At 39.7% G+C, this 16,823-nt stretch overlaps 1 protein-coding gene across 1 annotated transcript in view; it reads right to left on the reverse strand.

Moving 5' to 3' along the window:
• Positions 1 to 629: 629 nt before the first annotated feature.
• Positions 630 to 16,823, reverse strand: part of MAGI2 (membrane associated guanylate kinase, WW and PDZ domain containing 2) — a gene marked incomplete at its 3' end in the record, with an annotated part of 77,269 nt that continues 61,075 nt past the window's right edge. Inside the window, exons 9-10 of the mRNA XM_008942513.1 lie at positions 4,849 to 5,034; positions 630 to 804 (exon numbers count right to left, since the gene is read on the reverse strand). Coding sequence (XP_008940761.1) covers positions 630 to 804; positions 4,849 to 5,034 — 361 coding nt within the window. The remainder of the gene's footprint in view (positions 805 to 4,848; positions 5,035 to 16,823) is intronic.

Below are 16,823 nucleotides of genomic sequence, written 5' to 3' on the forward strand. Positions count from 1 at the left end.
CTGAAGATTAGCGTAAAGACAGTCAGTGTAATCAGCCTCATTTGACATGCCAAAAATTAATCCAAAGACTAAATAGTGTTGATTTGAGATCACAAGAAGTTGTATCATCCCACAGCCTGAGTGTGCTTTTTATATATACAGATTTTAATACAGCTGGTCACAAAATTTCTATCCCGCTACGATTTAATTTCCATCAGAGATAAAATTGTCAATGCATATGCATAAACTACACATGAGAATTGGCTGGAAAATGAAACACCATAAATAAAAACTGTTACAAAAATATCTTCCTGACATTGATATACCCATATTTTGTAAGTTGCAGTGACATAAGAAAGTAGCATGTTAGCAATGAAATTACTAGCAGGTAATGCATCAGTGTTCAGTTCCTGGACAAGCAGATGATCCTGATGGATGTTAGAGGAAAGCTGGCTAGACCCTTGTGCAGGTATGTAGCATGTTATTATGAACAAGACTTGCAGATCCCCTGGCATGCACAATTCATGCTCTGAGTGCAGTCATGGGGTTGAGACTTGTCCGAGCCCCACACCCAATGGCTCATAGCCACTAGAAACAGCGTGAAGACCCAGCAGAAGGGTGCCCCGTGCTCCTCACAGGAGCCACCTTACCTGTTCTCGTGTCCCTGCAGCTGGAGGGGCTGTGGAGGCGGCGGCTGGGCGACGGGGCTGTGCTGGGCGACGGGGCTCTGTTGTGCCAGGGGGCTCTGCTGGGCCATGGGGCTGTGCTGCTGGGCCATGGGGCTCTGCTTCTCTGAGCTGGGGGCTGAGGCTGGGCTGTTCAGCTCTGCATAATGAGAAGCGGGAGATTAAAGACCTGTCACAGAGTAGCATTTAATAAAGGGCAAAAGTAGACAATAATAATTTTTGGTCACACACTAGCTCTGAAAATTTATGCTTTGTCTCTTTTACTCTCTTGAGTTATAATTAGATTTTAAGACATCTGAACCCAATGGGCTCCTTTTGACACTCTGAGGCATCTGAGATCTTGGTCACTTCTAGGACTCTAGCTGACACCTTTATTTGAAACCAAACTGAACAAGGCAAATTGCTTCCATTTTTCATGTTTTCTTTTAAAGACTAGAAATATTGATGACAGCATCATAGAGTAGTTTGGGTTGGAAAGGACCTTTAATGGTCATCTAGTCCAACCCCTCAACAATGAGCAGGGACAACTTCAACTAGATTAGGTTGCTCAGAGTCCCTTCCAACCTGACCCTGGAATGCTTTCAGCGAGGGGGCATCTACCACCTCTATCAGCAACCTGTTCCAGTGTTTCACCATTCTCACTGTAAAAAATATCTTCCTTCTGTGTATTCTAAATCTACTGTCCTGTAGTTTAAAACTACCCCTTATCCTATTGCAACAGGCCCTGCTAAAAAGATTGTCCCCATCTTTCTTGTAAGACCCCTCTCAGTACCAAAAGGCTGCAATAAGGTCTCCCTAGACCATTCTCTTTTCCAGACTCTCTGGAGAGAAACTCTGCAACTCTCTGTCTTCCCTCACAGGAGGGGTGTTCCAGCCTCTCTGATCATTTTTGTGTCCCTTCTGTGCACCCGCTCCAATACTTTCTTGTGCTGAGGACTGCAGAATCGGACATAGTACTCCAGGTGGGGTCTCACCAAAGTAGAGTAGAGGGCAAGAATCACCTCCTTTGACCTGCTGGCCATGCTTATTTTGATGCAGTCCAGGATGCAGTTGGCTTTCTGGGCTTCGAGTGCACACTGCTGGCTCATGTTGAGCTCTTCATCTGCCAGAACCCCCAACTCCTTCTCCACAGGGCTGCTCTCAATCCCGTCATCCCCAAGCCTGTACATCAGTACAACTGGAGGTTGCTCTGACCCAGGTGCAGGACCTTGCACTTGGTCTTGTTGAACCTCATGAGATTCACATAGGCTCACTTCTCAACCTTGTTCAAGGTCCTCCTGTGTGACATCAGGTCCCTTACGTGTGTCAGCCACACCACTCAGATTGGTATCATCTGCAAACTTGTTGAGGTTGCACTTGATCTCACTATATCATTGATGAAGACATTAAACATTACTGGCTCCAATATGAACCCCTAAGGGACATCTGATCTCCATCTGGACATTGAGCTGTTGACTACTACCATCTGGATGCAACCATCCAACCAATTCCTCATCCACCAACAAGTTCCCCCATCAAATCCACGTCTCTCTAATTTAGAGAGAGAGATATGTGGAACCATGTCAAAGTCTATAGGCCACACAGAAGTCCAGACACATGGCACCGAGAGAGCTCTTGCTCTGTCCACTGACGTAGTCACTTCTTCACAGAAGGCCACTAGGTTGTTCAGACAGGACTTGCCCTTGGTGAAGCCATGCTGGCTCTCTGAACCTCCTCCCTGTCCTTCAGATAATTTAGCATAGCTTCTAGATACTTTTAATTTTGAAAAAAAAAAAACATTTTGAGAGAATGAACAGTTTTATTGCTTTCACCACTGTTATAGGATGACAGACTGTTGTCACAAAAGCTGAAACACTGGTGTGCTTGTGTTAGCTCCTGCTGCCTTTGAATTTCCTATCTTCTTTCAATCTTTGAAGACTGTGAGCAATAAAACCAATCTCAATACATTCCAACTAACCAGTTAAACTGGTGTTTTATTTCACTGTAGTGTGCCAAATGACCAGTTTCACACAGGAACACTGCAGAAAACCAGGATCCTTCTTTCCAAACACCATAAAATTAAAAAGACAAAGAGGCCGGGGTAGGAAATGGGGCACTGTGGCCTTGTTACAAATAAAGGATGTCAATCTTCCCTCAGGCTTCCTGCTGCACTTGGGGGAAGACACGTTTGGCACTGAGCTCACATGGAATATATTTCTCCTGACACACTGGCACAGTTGTGTTGCCTCTCACTTATCTATTAAGAAGCTTCAATAAGAGAGACTCCACCCACAAGAGGACAGAGCACTGCAGAAGTAATTGCTCATGCACTATCAACAGCAAAGGTACATGTATTTTTTTTTATTCCTGCTTGCAATAGAATGAGTGAGGCTGGTGTGGTGGGGTGTAAATCATCCCCAACGGCCAGGCATATGGCTGAGCATCCCTCACAGCAATAGCTGAGCATGATCCAGATCCTCCCTGGTTTTATGTTTTAATCTAGCTTGAATTTTGCATGATTTCATTTTTTAACTTGTGAGTTAGTCCCCTATGACTGCACATTTCTAATGGCTCTCTACTAACTTGATTTATGCTCATAATTATTTTAAAAATTTTGGCTAGTTTATTAAAAATCTTTTCAATTTAGGCTTAATTGTCGAAAAAGCTTGTATATTTGCACTTAAAACACTCCTCATGCAGGAATACGCAATACTTGTCTGTGTAATTACTATGCTTAAGGCTTTAATTGCCCATTTTGCATCTGTGAGTCTCCTTTGTGTTGCAGTTTCAGAGATGAAGATTGGGAGTGCTGTCCCTCACTTCTGCATTACTCTCATAACTATGGATGAACTAGTCAAATCATAAGCTGCTTCTAAAACTGCTTTGCATTTATATGGTATTTTTCACCTGAAAGTACATTACAGAGGTATTAGATTTTTTCCTAACATTATAAGCTGGGAAGCTAATATCAGAAGGCAAATGAGGTGTCTGGTGTCACACAGTCACACGGGGAAGCCATGCCTTGGGCACTAATCATTTCTCACCACTGGCACTGGAGAACATCTTGAGGCACTGCATCTCAGGTGCATCTCTGCTTTGTTTCTAAATGAAGGTATCCATCTCTAACACGGAACTATTACCAATTTGCTAAAATGATTAAATCTGTGTACCAGGGAGGCCTAAATAAGCTTCACAGACTACATGCAGCATCACACTTTTTTTAAGATGCTTGCAAAACCGACCTCCAGGGATTAAATAGCAGCTTTTTGGTGTGAATTCTGAACTTGGGTATGTTTGTGCTTTTTTCTTCAGTGAATTCATTTAATGGAGTAGATAAGTTCCCCCAGCTGCAGTGCAAGGCCAGTGTCATACTGTTCCCTTGTCCCATTGCTGAATGCAGCAGCGGGAGGTGAAGGTCGTCTAACTGGAGCATGGATCATTAAGTAATTACGTTACTGACTCTGTGTAACATTCCTAGCTGTAATGGTATTTGTTGCAGAGACATAAAGCCACAGTCTCATTAATCTGGTACAATTCATATACCAGTACAGCACATCACTAAACTAAAAAATGCCCTGAAATCAACCCTAAAACCCCATGAAAATAACACTAAAGGATTTTCAGTGATTAGCTGTGGAGTAGTGATCAGAATAATGAATCTGTCCCATTATCTTCACCCTATTAGTGAGATAATTTAAGGTTCAGTTCTTTCCTGCCTTGTGCATTTATATTGGTATATGTGGAGGAAACTACCCAATCTGAACTCTTCCTTCATATCACTTTTTTGTCACAGCTAGCTGGTAGCTGAACATGCCTGGTGACAGCCATTGCAGTTTCTTATGAGTCACTTTGCCAATATTTGGTTTCTAGCAGGATATAAGGGAATGAACTCAAAACCTGGCTCTTTTGTAGGGTGCTTTTCCATGTAGAAGAGAATACTTCCAAAAGACATTAACACTGACTCTCTGGTTCTCAGCTCTCTCTCAGATTTCTCCAGGCTTACTTTAAATACGCTTTTCATAACTAGAAACCTTTTCAAGAATTCAGATATTATGTGAGCTGGTTCTAAGGCTGTAATTTTGGTGTGCTGTACGTTGCAGCTGAGAAAGTAAAACAAAAGATGTTCTTTCAAGCAGTGACATAATTTAAGCTAATTGGAAGCTACTTAAAATTTTCTTCCTGTTTTTAATGGCCATTGACTTACCCTCCTGAGGAATGATGCGAAGAGTTACACTGAGACCTGCATCTTTAATTAGCTTCACAATATCTGCATGAGGCATGTTAATAATAGACTGGCCATTCACAGCTAAGATCCGGTCTCCAACTTTAAGTTTTGCACAGCGATCTGCAGGACTTCCATCAATTATCCGCCCTATTTTATGGGGTACAGCTAAACAAGGAACAATAGTCACAGTTAACACATGCTGAAACAAATGGTGGTGTTCACAAGCAATAAAAAATGAGTGCCCTCGGAAGAAAGTTCTACATGAGTTAAAAAACAGCCTGTACATAAACGTATCAGAATATAAATTCTTATACAACATCGTTTGTATTAACACAGTACAGATTTCACTAAAAATTCAGAGTCCAGATGTGCACATATACATACGAAGTCCAAAATCAGTTTATGGTTCAGCTAGTTCGCAAACCTGGCACATAAGATAATATATAGAGCAGGAGAACAATAAGGCCTTAAAACAGTGAAGAGGATAAATTTGCACAAAAAGTAGTAGTCATAAATTGCCTCTCACTTCCTAGTTGACAGAATTTCTTTTTCTTTATATGTTGCAATAGAGGCACTACAAATGATTTATTTTATATACAAACAGATGTTATTACTTAAAACATCCAGGGTTCACTAAATTGTTCTCCTCCTCCATGCAAATATGTTAACTGATAAATAGAAATCATACTGCAGATTTACTAGCATGTGTATCTTTCTAGTTAGATACATACCAGCATGAATTTACAGTTAATTATGACTGCAAAGACACAATTAATACACCAAATAGACACCCCACCTCCCCATTCTCAAACCATTACAGGTCAACTTTGCTTTTCCTTTTGCTCTTCCCTGTGGTTCTCCACCTTTCTGTGAATTCCATCCATTCTCTTGTTCAGTCTTTTCTCTCATTTTCCATTGAATTTTCTAAATATTACTCTTGATCTTTCTCCCAGTGTTTCTTCCCTGTTCCTCTTGGTTATTTAACTAAATGCATATATTGTAACTGGCTCTTCTTTTTGGTCTATCTAGGCTCGCCAAAGAACGTGTTATATGTCTTTCTACTGCCCATAAATATGCTTATTACAATTAAATTTGACTATATATTCTATTAATACCCTAATGGTCTCTGAGTATCCCTCAGCAAGCCCACACTTCAGTCTTGGACAACTTGGCACAAACCTATTTGGCCTCGCTATCCACCTGCAACTGGTGTTTCAAATAAAATAATATATCCTCAACATTCTACTATCTAAGAACTTGGAAAAGGTGAACTTTTTTTTTTTTAAAAAATATCTAGGTTATCAATGCTCATATAAAACAAAACTTTAACAGATGTGTTCAAAATACTCCATCACTGCAGAACAAATTTCCCAGCACTCTGAAGAACATTTCCCTGAAGGTGATAGTGACAAACACAGATTGCACATCTCATGCAAAATCACAATACACATACCTCAAAGTGACTTTTTTTTCTAGTATGGATGCAAGTGTTGTTTACTGTGTTGAAAATTAATTTCCTGAAAACTAAATACATGAATACTCTAAAGTCCAATGCAGCTTCTTTGCCGCTATAGTTCAGTTCATATAAATTCAATTATGGTTTTAGTAACATGGATACAATTAGTATACTGCAGAAATGTCTTGCTGCTTAGGAATCACAGAATTGTAGGGCTTGAAAGGGACCTCTGGAGATCATCTAGTCCAACCCTTCTGCTAAAGCAGGTTCACCTAGAGCAGGTTACACAGGAACACATTCAGGCAAGTTTTGAGTATCTCTAGAGAAGGAGACTTGTGAGTTTTTTCTAGTGCTCTGTCACCCTAAAGTAAAGCCACTTCTCTTCATGTTCAGATGGAGCTTCCTGTGTTCCAGGAAGTGTGTGTTGCCCCTTGTCCTGTCACTGGGCACCACTGAAAAGAATCTGGCCTTATCCTCTTGACACCCACCCTTTAGATATTGATAAGCATTGATAAGATCCCCTCTCAGCCTTCTCTTCAGCAGGCTAAACAGCCTCAAGTCTTTCAGCCTTTTCTTGTGAGAGAAATGCTCCAGTCCCCTCATCATCTTTGCAGCCCTCTGCTGCGCTCATATAAGCACCTAATTTATGTCACAATGGCTAAACCTTTCTATGATTTAAAATACACTAAATATGAATAACTAGACTTTGTACAAAACGTATTTATTTTGCTCTTGATGCAGATGTATAACTGCCAGGCCTGCATATCAGTAAGTAAACAAGTAAAAGAGCAGCTTGACACTGAAACAGTTTACATTCACACAAAGCCTTTCACATCAAATCAATTCTTAAATCATCACAAAGAATCATTTCAGCTAAGACTGAACTGTGCCTGTTTCTGGTATATGTAATAAAAGAGCTGTCTGAAATTCCCATGTCTGCTATACACATCAGTGGAGATCTGAAAGTGAGACTGCCTTATTTGAAGGAGCAAGAAATTTAGTATGAAGAAAAATGGGCAAGTATTACGGTTGAGATGCCATAGTGCCATTTCTAACCCTGAAAAAGATGCTTTTGCTAGCCTAAATAATTAAGTAGAGACATCATTCCAGTAGTGAGGGGGGTGGGTGAGTGAAAAATCATGTTGATTTGCCAGAGCAATTTTTTTTTGACTTCTTGCACCTGACGAACGAATACAGCAGATGTCTGCATGTTTGAGATGTGTGCTTAAATCAAAGCTGGACATGGGAAAGCCATGAGACTCCCATTCTGCTCCAAAGTCTGAGAAAAGGGAAGAGAGGGAGACAGAAGAGAAACTTTTTGTATTCCTTTTTTCTTCCTCTTAAGCCTATTTGCCTTTACCTTGCTGATAAATGTATGCACTCTAAATATTTTGGTGACACTGCACTCCCTTCACCCTGCTGTGCTAGGAAAGGATCAACGGTTAGGTGACCTTCAGAACAAAGCTCATGTCTGTCAAGGTACCTTTTCTACTGCACTTTGTTTTCTGCAGATTGGATGCTGCTCTTCTGAGGTTGTATTGGTGCAATGTCATATGATCTTGCTGCAGAGTGGGGTGTGGAAAGCTTTTGCAGAAGGAACCTGAATCTCTATCAGATTCTGCAGAGGAGGCCGCTGGTATGCTGTATCAGTGTTTTGCAGGCAAATCCAGAGAATTACTAATGAAACTCATGGCCATTCAGCAGAAGATGGTTTCTGTGCATTTCTAGATAATATGAGAAGTTTATCTCTTGGTTCCTTCTCTCCTAATAATATCCTGCCGAGTCTCTGGTCTCTGCTTGTTTTCCCCAGTTGAGCTCTGCCTGAGTCTCCTCCTAAGCCACAATATCCTGGCCACCATGGCTCCTGCTGCTGCCTTGGGAGGGAAGGGTTTATTTAAGGATTTATTTGCAAGCATGAGTGCTTCTAAGGGATGCAGGGTAACCGATATGCAGGTTGTTCACAAAAATGTGAGCATATTAGAATATGTTAGAAAACATCTAATTTTTAAGAGCCTCTGGCGATGAAATACTTACTGTGAAGGGATAAGAAGGAGCTACTCTGATAGGGGATTAATTATGTAAAAGCTAAGGAACAAAGGTAGAAATGAACTGTGAATTTCCATACCGGAATTTTCATCCTTCAGCCTGGTCACATCTAGAACAGGCATGGAAGAGATGTAAAACTGTCAGTATTGAGTGGGTTGAGTGAAGTGGCAGACAAGATCACATGGAAGGAAATGCAAGATGATGCATAGGGGGGAAAAAATAACCCTGCCTAATCTTAAGCAGAGATGAGCCCTAAATTAATTATTACCACACAAGAGACCTTGAAACGAGTGTGTCTACTCTGAAAACATAAACTCAATACAACAGTCAATAGAATTTTGAGACGCAGAAGAAGAATGAACTAGCACAGATTCAGAGAAAGACAGCATGGTAGTCAAAAGCAGAAAACAGCCCCTGCTCCAAGGAGTAGTCCATGAACTCGTTATCTGCAGCTTGGAGAAGAGAAAGTGCAGCAACATTCTGGAGGGTCAGAAAAATGAAGGGATTCAAAAAGGGATTAGACATATTCACAGGGATGGATCCACTGCTGATTAAATCAGGAAGTTGTGGTTGTGAAAACTAAGGAGATACCTGGGGAAGGTCCCTGTCTGCTGTAGGTTCTGTCCTGTCTGCCACTGAGCATGGCCAAGGACAGTGCAGAGCTGTGTGGCGTTAAGGTCTCTGAGCACCACAGGTCTCTTCCTGGGTAGAAATCTCCTGAGATGTTTAATTAGGGTTTTGTTCACTTTTTTGTTGTTCATTTTTTTTTCTTAAATTGTATCTTTAGTGCTTTATATTTATCTAAGTGGAGCATTTAATAATGTAACCTTTTCAAGGGAGTCCCAGATGATTTGACTGGTGGCAAATGATTCCACTTACCCCTAAAAATTTTTATTAATCTATTCACACCTCTTTTAAGAATTTGCCACAAGCTGTTCTCCAAACACATGTACATTTTGAACAGTGGCAGCACGTACCTGGATTAGACTCTGCAGAGAATTTGATCCACTTATTTCAAAACACTGAGTTACCTGAGCAGCATTTAGTATTAGCAGGCTATAGGGAAATACTTGGATTGATTTTTTTTTTTTTAATTTTGTTTAATAAACCCATTACTTATGCTAAGAGTACCTCAGAAAAGAAGATTCCCCTTTACAGGACAATTAACTTCTTAGTTCTCTCAGACTACACAATGGATGAGACTAGAAAGGAAAAATATTATAGTAAACAGGGATTTATACATTTTTTTCTTAACTGTTGAAAACACAGGAAATTAGTGAGATACAGTTTATATATACAAACATAGTCCTTCAAAATAGGTGCATAGGGTGTTTTTCCTCTAATACTATGAAATCATCCAAAATGTGGTACTCGAGTGATAAATATGGATATCTACCTTTAGGAAAATTAAATCCTTCCAAGGCAGAAATCATAATCCTAGATAAAAAAAAAAAAAAATTAAAAAAAATCTAGCAGTGAACAGAAATGCTGCAGAAACGTGCCTCAGATATTTACAGTATTTGTGTCAAGAACTCAAAACTGACCCAGTGCTGGCACCTAGCAGCTGATGCTTAACCAGAAGGTAGTTAATTGTGCAATGATCAGCTCTAAGCTCATTATCAAGAGAGAAATTAAACTCAAAAATTGAGAAAAAAATTGTTTAAAAGAAATGTTTTCATTTAGAAAGTGGATAAAGTCTGCTTCAGCCAGAGCAGTTGCTGAATACAGATACTGCTTCTAACACTGTGTATATCTATCAGCCTCTCTCTTTTTGGACATCAAAATGATTTCTTCTCACTTGGGAGATCCATATGCTAGAAATAACTGATTCTAAGAAGATGTTACCAACGAATAATGCTTTTCTGGTATACACTAAGAATTTTTTATACATCTATTCTGTATGTTTAGATATAACTGTTAAGATGCGCTTTTGTAGAATGCAAGGTTCCTGGTTTTGCCCCTATATAGTAGCTAAATGTCAAAAATGATCAGTTAAAGGGAAAAAAAAAAATCCCTTTACTTCAGCTATTAAACCCTCTGGCAGACAAATTCTTTCAGTCTTTTCTAATGTTAACGGATACAGATAGTAAACCAAGCAAATGAACCTTTCTAAGCCAGCTGTCCTTTTCAATGTTAAACAGCTGATCACATGAATATTTATTATATCCTCAATTCTCAAAAGGTGCAAGAGTTTTTATTCAACCAGCAGGCTTCAGCATATCAGATTTTAATTGGGAGAATATATTAAACGTAAACCTCTGTAATTTCATCGCTACCGAATAATCTAAAATTTGGGAAACTTGAGCATGGTGGACTTTCTATCAGGGATAATACTAGAATCAAGATAAAATATTTTCCTGAAATTGATGGGCTATTTTATGTGATACTTTTTTTTTGTAAACAGAAATCTATGGCATGCTGCATAGTTGCAGATGGCAATAATCCCTTTTGTTTATAAGGTTAATGAACCTATGATTTGAAACATCCCATTGTGTCCTGATATGGAGCATATTAACTTGCATAGCACAGGCATAAGAAGGTAGGTAGTAAGGAGTGCACACACCTTAGAAATCTGAAGATCTAAGAGAAAATTAATGGAACATAGTACTTTAATTCAGGCTTCTCATGAAAGCAAACTGGGTCCTGTGGAATCACTAGAAAAACCTTGATCTCCTTCCCAGATTTGAGCTAAGAAAACGTACATTTTGTTCTTTGAAAACACAAGAGCAGCACCACTAGGTCCAAATGAAGTCACCTAGAGAGGGCAGTGGTGTGGTTAAGATCCTCCATGCTTTATTCTCAAAAAAAATCAAGTAGTCAATTGAGTATTTCATGCCTGCAAACTGCAGCCATGTATTTTCAGTGGTATTAAAAATATCTTTCTCTTTTTAAGGTTATTTCATTATTATTAATTGCATATATTGATTTGAAAAGCTTAATCATGTAACAGTTTCTTTTAGCTCCAAATTATACTATCAGTTAAACAAGCTTAGAAAGTGTCTTTTTGTAGCTGAAGAACACAAACCTGAGTATAAAAGCTAGGTAAAATGAGATATGAGAAATCAGATTCTTTGCCCACAAGTCACAAGTACCTTCCACAGATGGGTGCTGCAGGCAGGTTTTCACTGCTCTGTTCCAAAGATCTCCAAGGTGGGGTATACAGACATCCTAATTTCCAAAGCTCTGCTTTCTTTAGAATTTGTGGATTGGTCACAAAAAAAGTATGTCACTTGGCACCATCTTACCCAGGAAGAAGCACAGGTGAAATTGCAGCCCAAATAAGTGTCTCAGATTACACAATCTTCAATGAGCTATTCTTTATCTCTAAATTGCAAGGAGTTCAAAGGAACTCTGGGGCAGAATGGGACTTATTTCAGAATGCTGTTTTCTGCAGTCAGCAGGGGCTTATCTTGGGTTTATGGATTTTAGTTAGGACTGCATGTTTTGAGAAATGAGAGAAACTTCTTTCAGGAGAGGTTTTATCACGTTTTGAAAATCCAGCAGTCATTGGCATATGCACTAAAGGGGCAAACAAAATCTACAGCTCCTCTTTTGCTAAACAGGAGGAAGATCGTAACAAGTATGCACAGTTGTCTGCCTTGAATTTTTAAAAATTGTTTATTGACTGTGCCTGTATTTTCAGTTTGTTTACACTTTGCAACTATGCTAATTGACAGTACCTGATAAAGTAAAATTCACAGAAATATTGCTAATTTTCCAGTTTCACTAGAAGTTGCCAGTTAATGAGATCTGTTTACAACATATGGTTTCTTTCTACAGAAATCAGGGTGTTAAGAGATTTACAGAGGGTCTCAAGTTCTCCTAGAGGAAGCTGCATCCCAAACACCTGAAGTAAGAGCAGAAGGAAGATATGAAGAAATTAATCCCAAATTCTCCTTTTGGTCATTCCCGGCTGGCTGCAAGTGCTTTCCTATGGTATGTGGATAATGAACTTACTTTGATAGCCTAAAAAGGTCTACAAGAATGGAGCACAGGGGACACACACTATTGAGTATTATCCTAAATGCAATACAACGGACAGATTAATTAATTCAGTTTTGGTATTTCAGCTGTAATGTGACACAGTGGAGTTCTGTGAGGCAACGCCACCCTAGACACAGCTGCACCTCCACAGCTTTATGTCTTTTTGCTGGACACTGAGGACTCAGAGGAGACACCCTGGCAGCAACCCTTCCTCATGGAACTACATGTGCTGCAAGTATTACTGTTATTGGGGGAAGCATGAGGATATTCCTCAGGACAGGACTTCAAAAATAGGCTGTGCTCTGCTCCATTTAGCCACTTAACTCTGCCACTGAACCAGGGCATCTAAAAGATGCTGCCTGGAATGCTCTCCACAGAACTGTGAAGTTTAATCCATTCAAATCTACCCCAAATTAAAACTGAAAACCTAGAATTAGCTTTCAAGTGTTCAGCTGGGAATGCAACATAGTTCTCTAAAGAGATGACCAAATTTTGATAAACTATATGTAGCCTGCATAGCAAAAGAAGGCACAGAGTAAGGTCAAATTTAGGTGCCCTGTTTGGAGAAGGGATGAGAGTCAAAGCACCCTTTATTGTTAGGATAGGGTCTGGAGGAAAGCATGGTAATATTTTTAGGGGCAGGGGAAGTTAATCCTTTCATTAGGAACAGGTCAGGAGCCTGGTAAGGTGTATTTCCTTTTTTTTTTAAATTTCTTAGGACTTTAAGTTCCTCTGCACTAGCCTAAACGACCTGCTCCTGGAGGTACTACTCAAACACAGTTCTTATTTATCCATTTTATCTTTTACTGATAAAATTTTGAAGCATGGCTGACCTTGTCTACGCCCCTGCTTTTCCCTGTGAAATCTGTTCGTTCCTTATCATTCATTTTCTGCCTGATGTGCCCCTCATCAGAACTGTAGTTTGGTGCAAGATAATCCCCTGTGCTGGATTAGAGAACAGCCCAAGCAATACTTTGACAAAGGGGAGACAAATTTTCTACCATTATAGAACACAGGAAAAGAAATGTGCCACAAGAATTAAGTCAAAAATTACATCCAGATCTAAAGGCTGGCTCCAAACTACTCAACAGGAATTTATTAAAATGACAGCTACTACAGTACTCTCTCACAAAAGGTGAAAAAAATTGTCTGTTTCCTGTTTATGGCTGTAGCCTGCCTTACCTCTGTGTTTGTATCAAGGGTAGAAAAAAACTCACACTTATTGAGAATTTCTGCAAGGCAAAGGCAGGTCCCTAAATCAACACTAACAACACATCCCTTGCAAAGAGAGAAAGGTTGACCAAGACCTTCAGCCTCTTGGAACAAGAATGACATCCTTAATTCTGGGGGCTCCTGAACTTTTTGTGGCTCTTTTCCAGGCCAGAGAGAGAGCGAGGAACTCCCAGCAAGCTCTGTGGGAGCAGAGCAGTGCTCAACCCATCAGGGGATATGAGACCCAGCTGGAGCACTGCTGCTCTGACTTCATGGGAGAGTCCCACAGCTCCACAGTTAAAGCCAGAGCCAACACCAGCCAAAGCTAGTTTTAACTTGCCTGGCAAAGAGGGGGTGAGCTTTTTTGTGACCCCTTGAGCTGTAGGCCAACTGCAAAGCAGCAAATCCATGAACCTGTGACTCTGAGGCTAGCCACAACTCTGTTGGAACAACTACCTCAGTTTTAACAGTGCTTGAAGCAGAAGTATCTGATGACACAAGGTTCAAGCTCCTGTACACAGAAAGAGCTGCTGTAATTTTTTTGAATTGTAAAACAGTTTAAAAGTGTCATTTCAAGAACAAGGAAAATACTTACAGTTCATGAGTAATTGCTTCTTGAGTAAAAGCAATGATGACACTTACACTTCCAAGTCCTCAAGTCTTTTGCTTTCACAAGAAAGTAGAGAAGGGAATAGAGCTACCAAAATAAACATTCTTAAATCAGAGGAGCTCTTCTTCACTGTGCCCTGAGGATGCTCTCAGTGAGACGACTTCTTGGGCATATGCTATTGCTAGTAGTATCTGGCACTACAAGTTATTCTCTTCTCTGACCTATTTTGCCCATTTTGATTCTTTCAGAGTTGCTGTGCAATTACAATGCTAACATTTAACTGAGTATGTTTAGGGTGTGTCTGTACAGCAGCATTCTGTGCCACATGGGGATACGTGAGCTGGCAACAAGTGCACTGGCTCCAAAACCAGAAACACTTGAACTATAGTACAACATTTCACCAAATTAACATGCTACTGCTATGAGAAATGACAGACTACCAAGGTGCTTGACAATATGCCATGCAGATCAATATTTCCATACTGATGTACAGTATATTTTTGACATACACCTCCTAACTCCAGTTGATACTTTCCTACTGTTAATACACTTTCTACTCCTGATTGTGAATTTTTATCAAAGGATTTCAGGTTACTTAATGTTGGAAGGGACCTGAGGAGGTCTCAGTGGCTATTGCTTAATTTTTTTCTGTTCTGTCTTCTACCAAAGACCAAAAGTTGGATGCTGCATTCTACGTGGGTCCTAATAGGTGGGTAATAAATTCTCCTCAATCTACTGGCTATGGTCCTGTTAATACAGCCTAAATTACTTCACCCAAATAAATATTAAGTAAATAAAATGAACAACCCTGAAACTAAAAATGGTAAATGTTTTTTAGACTTTTTATTACTTATGACAGATTATGCAATTTTCAGATTTTTTTTTTTTCTGCTAGTTTTGGAACAGAATTCACATAGAAAGGGTATTTTCTTCTCTGTTCTGTCACAGTCTAGAGCAAATGTCATTTTTTGGTTCGTTGCTATTCTTCTAAACTTAGGATTTGGGTGCTCTTTGGGATCACTGAAATTCAATGCAGTTATGATTTGAATAAATTCACTTGTCACTTCCACAGCAGACTGTCATTTTCCTTTACTATTGGAGATGTTCAACTGAGGTTCAACAGTGGTTACCTATGTAGTTGCTTGGAGAGAAAGAAAAGTACCACAAGAACATGCTGTTAGGGTAGGAGGCAAAGCAGGATCTTGAACTTGGGTCTGTTGTCTTCAGCTGAGTACTCTGGTCACAGAACTTTTGTCTGCTCGGGCATTTTTTCTTCCTCTTCTTCTCCTCTTCCCTTTCTATCTCCCCCAACCACAAACCCTATCTGTGAAATAATTTTCTTGAAAAATTCATGTCTGACTTAACTGACTAATACACATGTATCTCAATGTCCTCTATGGATTTTTTTTCTGTCTGATCTTCTGCAAAGAACTTCCAGTTGGCTATTATATTCAACAAAGTGAAAACACAGAGTCTCCAGAGACTAATTATCCATGGTTTTGTTAAAATATTAATTCTGGCAATCATGGAATTTTAAAATTCAGCTGAGGTTACATGAAAAGCAACTCTTTCAATAACTGCATGGTCATGAAATACTGCAAAGTTTTCTAAGATAACTTGCTATTGTGAAATATGACTTTCCCAGTCCTCTCTTAGTTGTTTTCCTGTAACAAATTTAGAAGAGTGAAGTTTGGCCCTAAAAGTTGAAATTGTGATTTTATTTCCTTGGAAAGCAGTTTTGGGTAAAAGAACAGTTCCTTTAAGAAATGTTTTGAATGCAGGGAAAAGACTGCATTAGACTGCAACTTGCAAAACGATAAATGTTCTCACTTGTCTTGGTCTTGCAACCGTGATTAGCATTGACAATTTCAGATGGATTTGGTGGGAGATGTGGATGTGTCAGCACAAAACCTTTTATGATTCTTCCTTCCATTGAGCCCAGCACTCAGTTGGTCAAATGCCATTTGAAACACCCAAGGGTGCACCTGTGGCTGCAGCTGCCACTCTTGAAGGATTTGAGTTTCCTGTAGGTCCTATGTCACATCTGCCTGAACTCTCCATAGATGTACCCAGGACATCTCAAATGGTACCAGCAGCCTCTACTAAAGCATCAAAGTTCAGCCTCAGCAAACAGTTTTCTGGACAGAAAATGAGCTATACTTATTAAGGGCAGATTCTGCCACTATATACATCACCCCCCTGTCCTTAGTTGTAACTTTTATGCTACCTATACTCCAGCCACTTAGAAATCAACCTTGATGAACTTGTGTCTAACCAGTTTTCACATTTTCCACTTGCTTCTGAGGTGTCTTAACTGGACAGCTGCTGTCATGTGGTTTTCTGTGATCTAAGCTTTTATTCCAACTTCCTGAACTTCATCTTAATAAAAAAAAAAAAAAAAAAAGAAAGCATAAATCAGTTATGTGGGGGGAATAATTTATTTTAACCCTGTTCGTTACCTGCAGAGTGTCTCTGGGATATAGGAACAGTGAAAACCTAATTTCGTGTGAATCCTGTTGTACTCTGACACACAAATGAGTGTGAAGCACAGAGCCTCAGAGGCCAGAATAACCTTTGGTTTTGTCCAAGACACAGCAGAGAAAAAATAATGCCCCTGGAAGGAACTTTGAAAGTCTCCTCAGTTTT

This window comes from Merops nubicus, unplaced genomic scaffold (genome assembly GCF_000691845.1).
Source record: "Merops nubicus isolate BGI_N331 unplaced genomic scaffold, ASM69184v1 scaffold4056, whole genome shotgun sequence".
NCBI classification, from domain to species: Eukaryota; Metazoa; Chordata; class Aves; order Coraciiformes; family Meropidae; genus Merops; species Merops nubicus.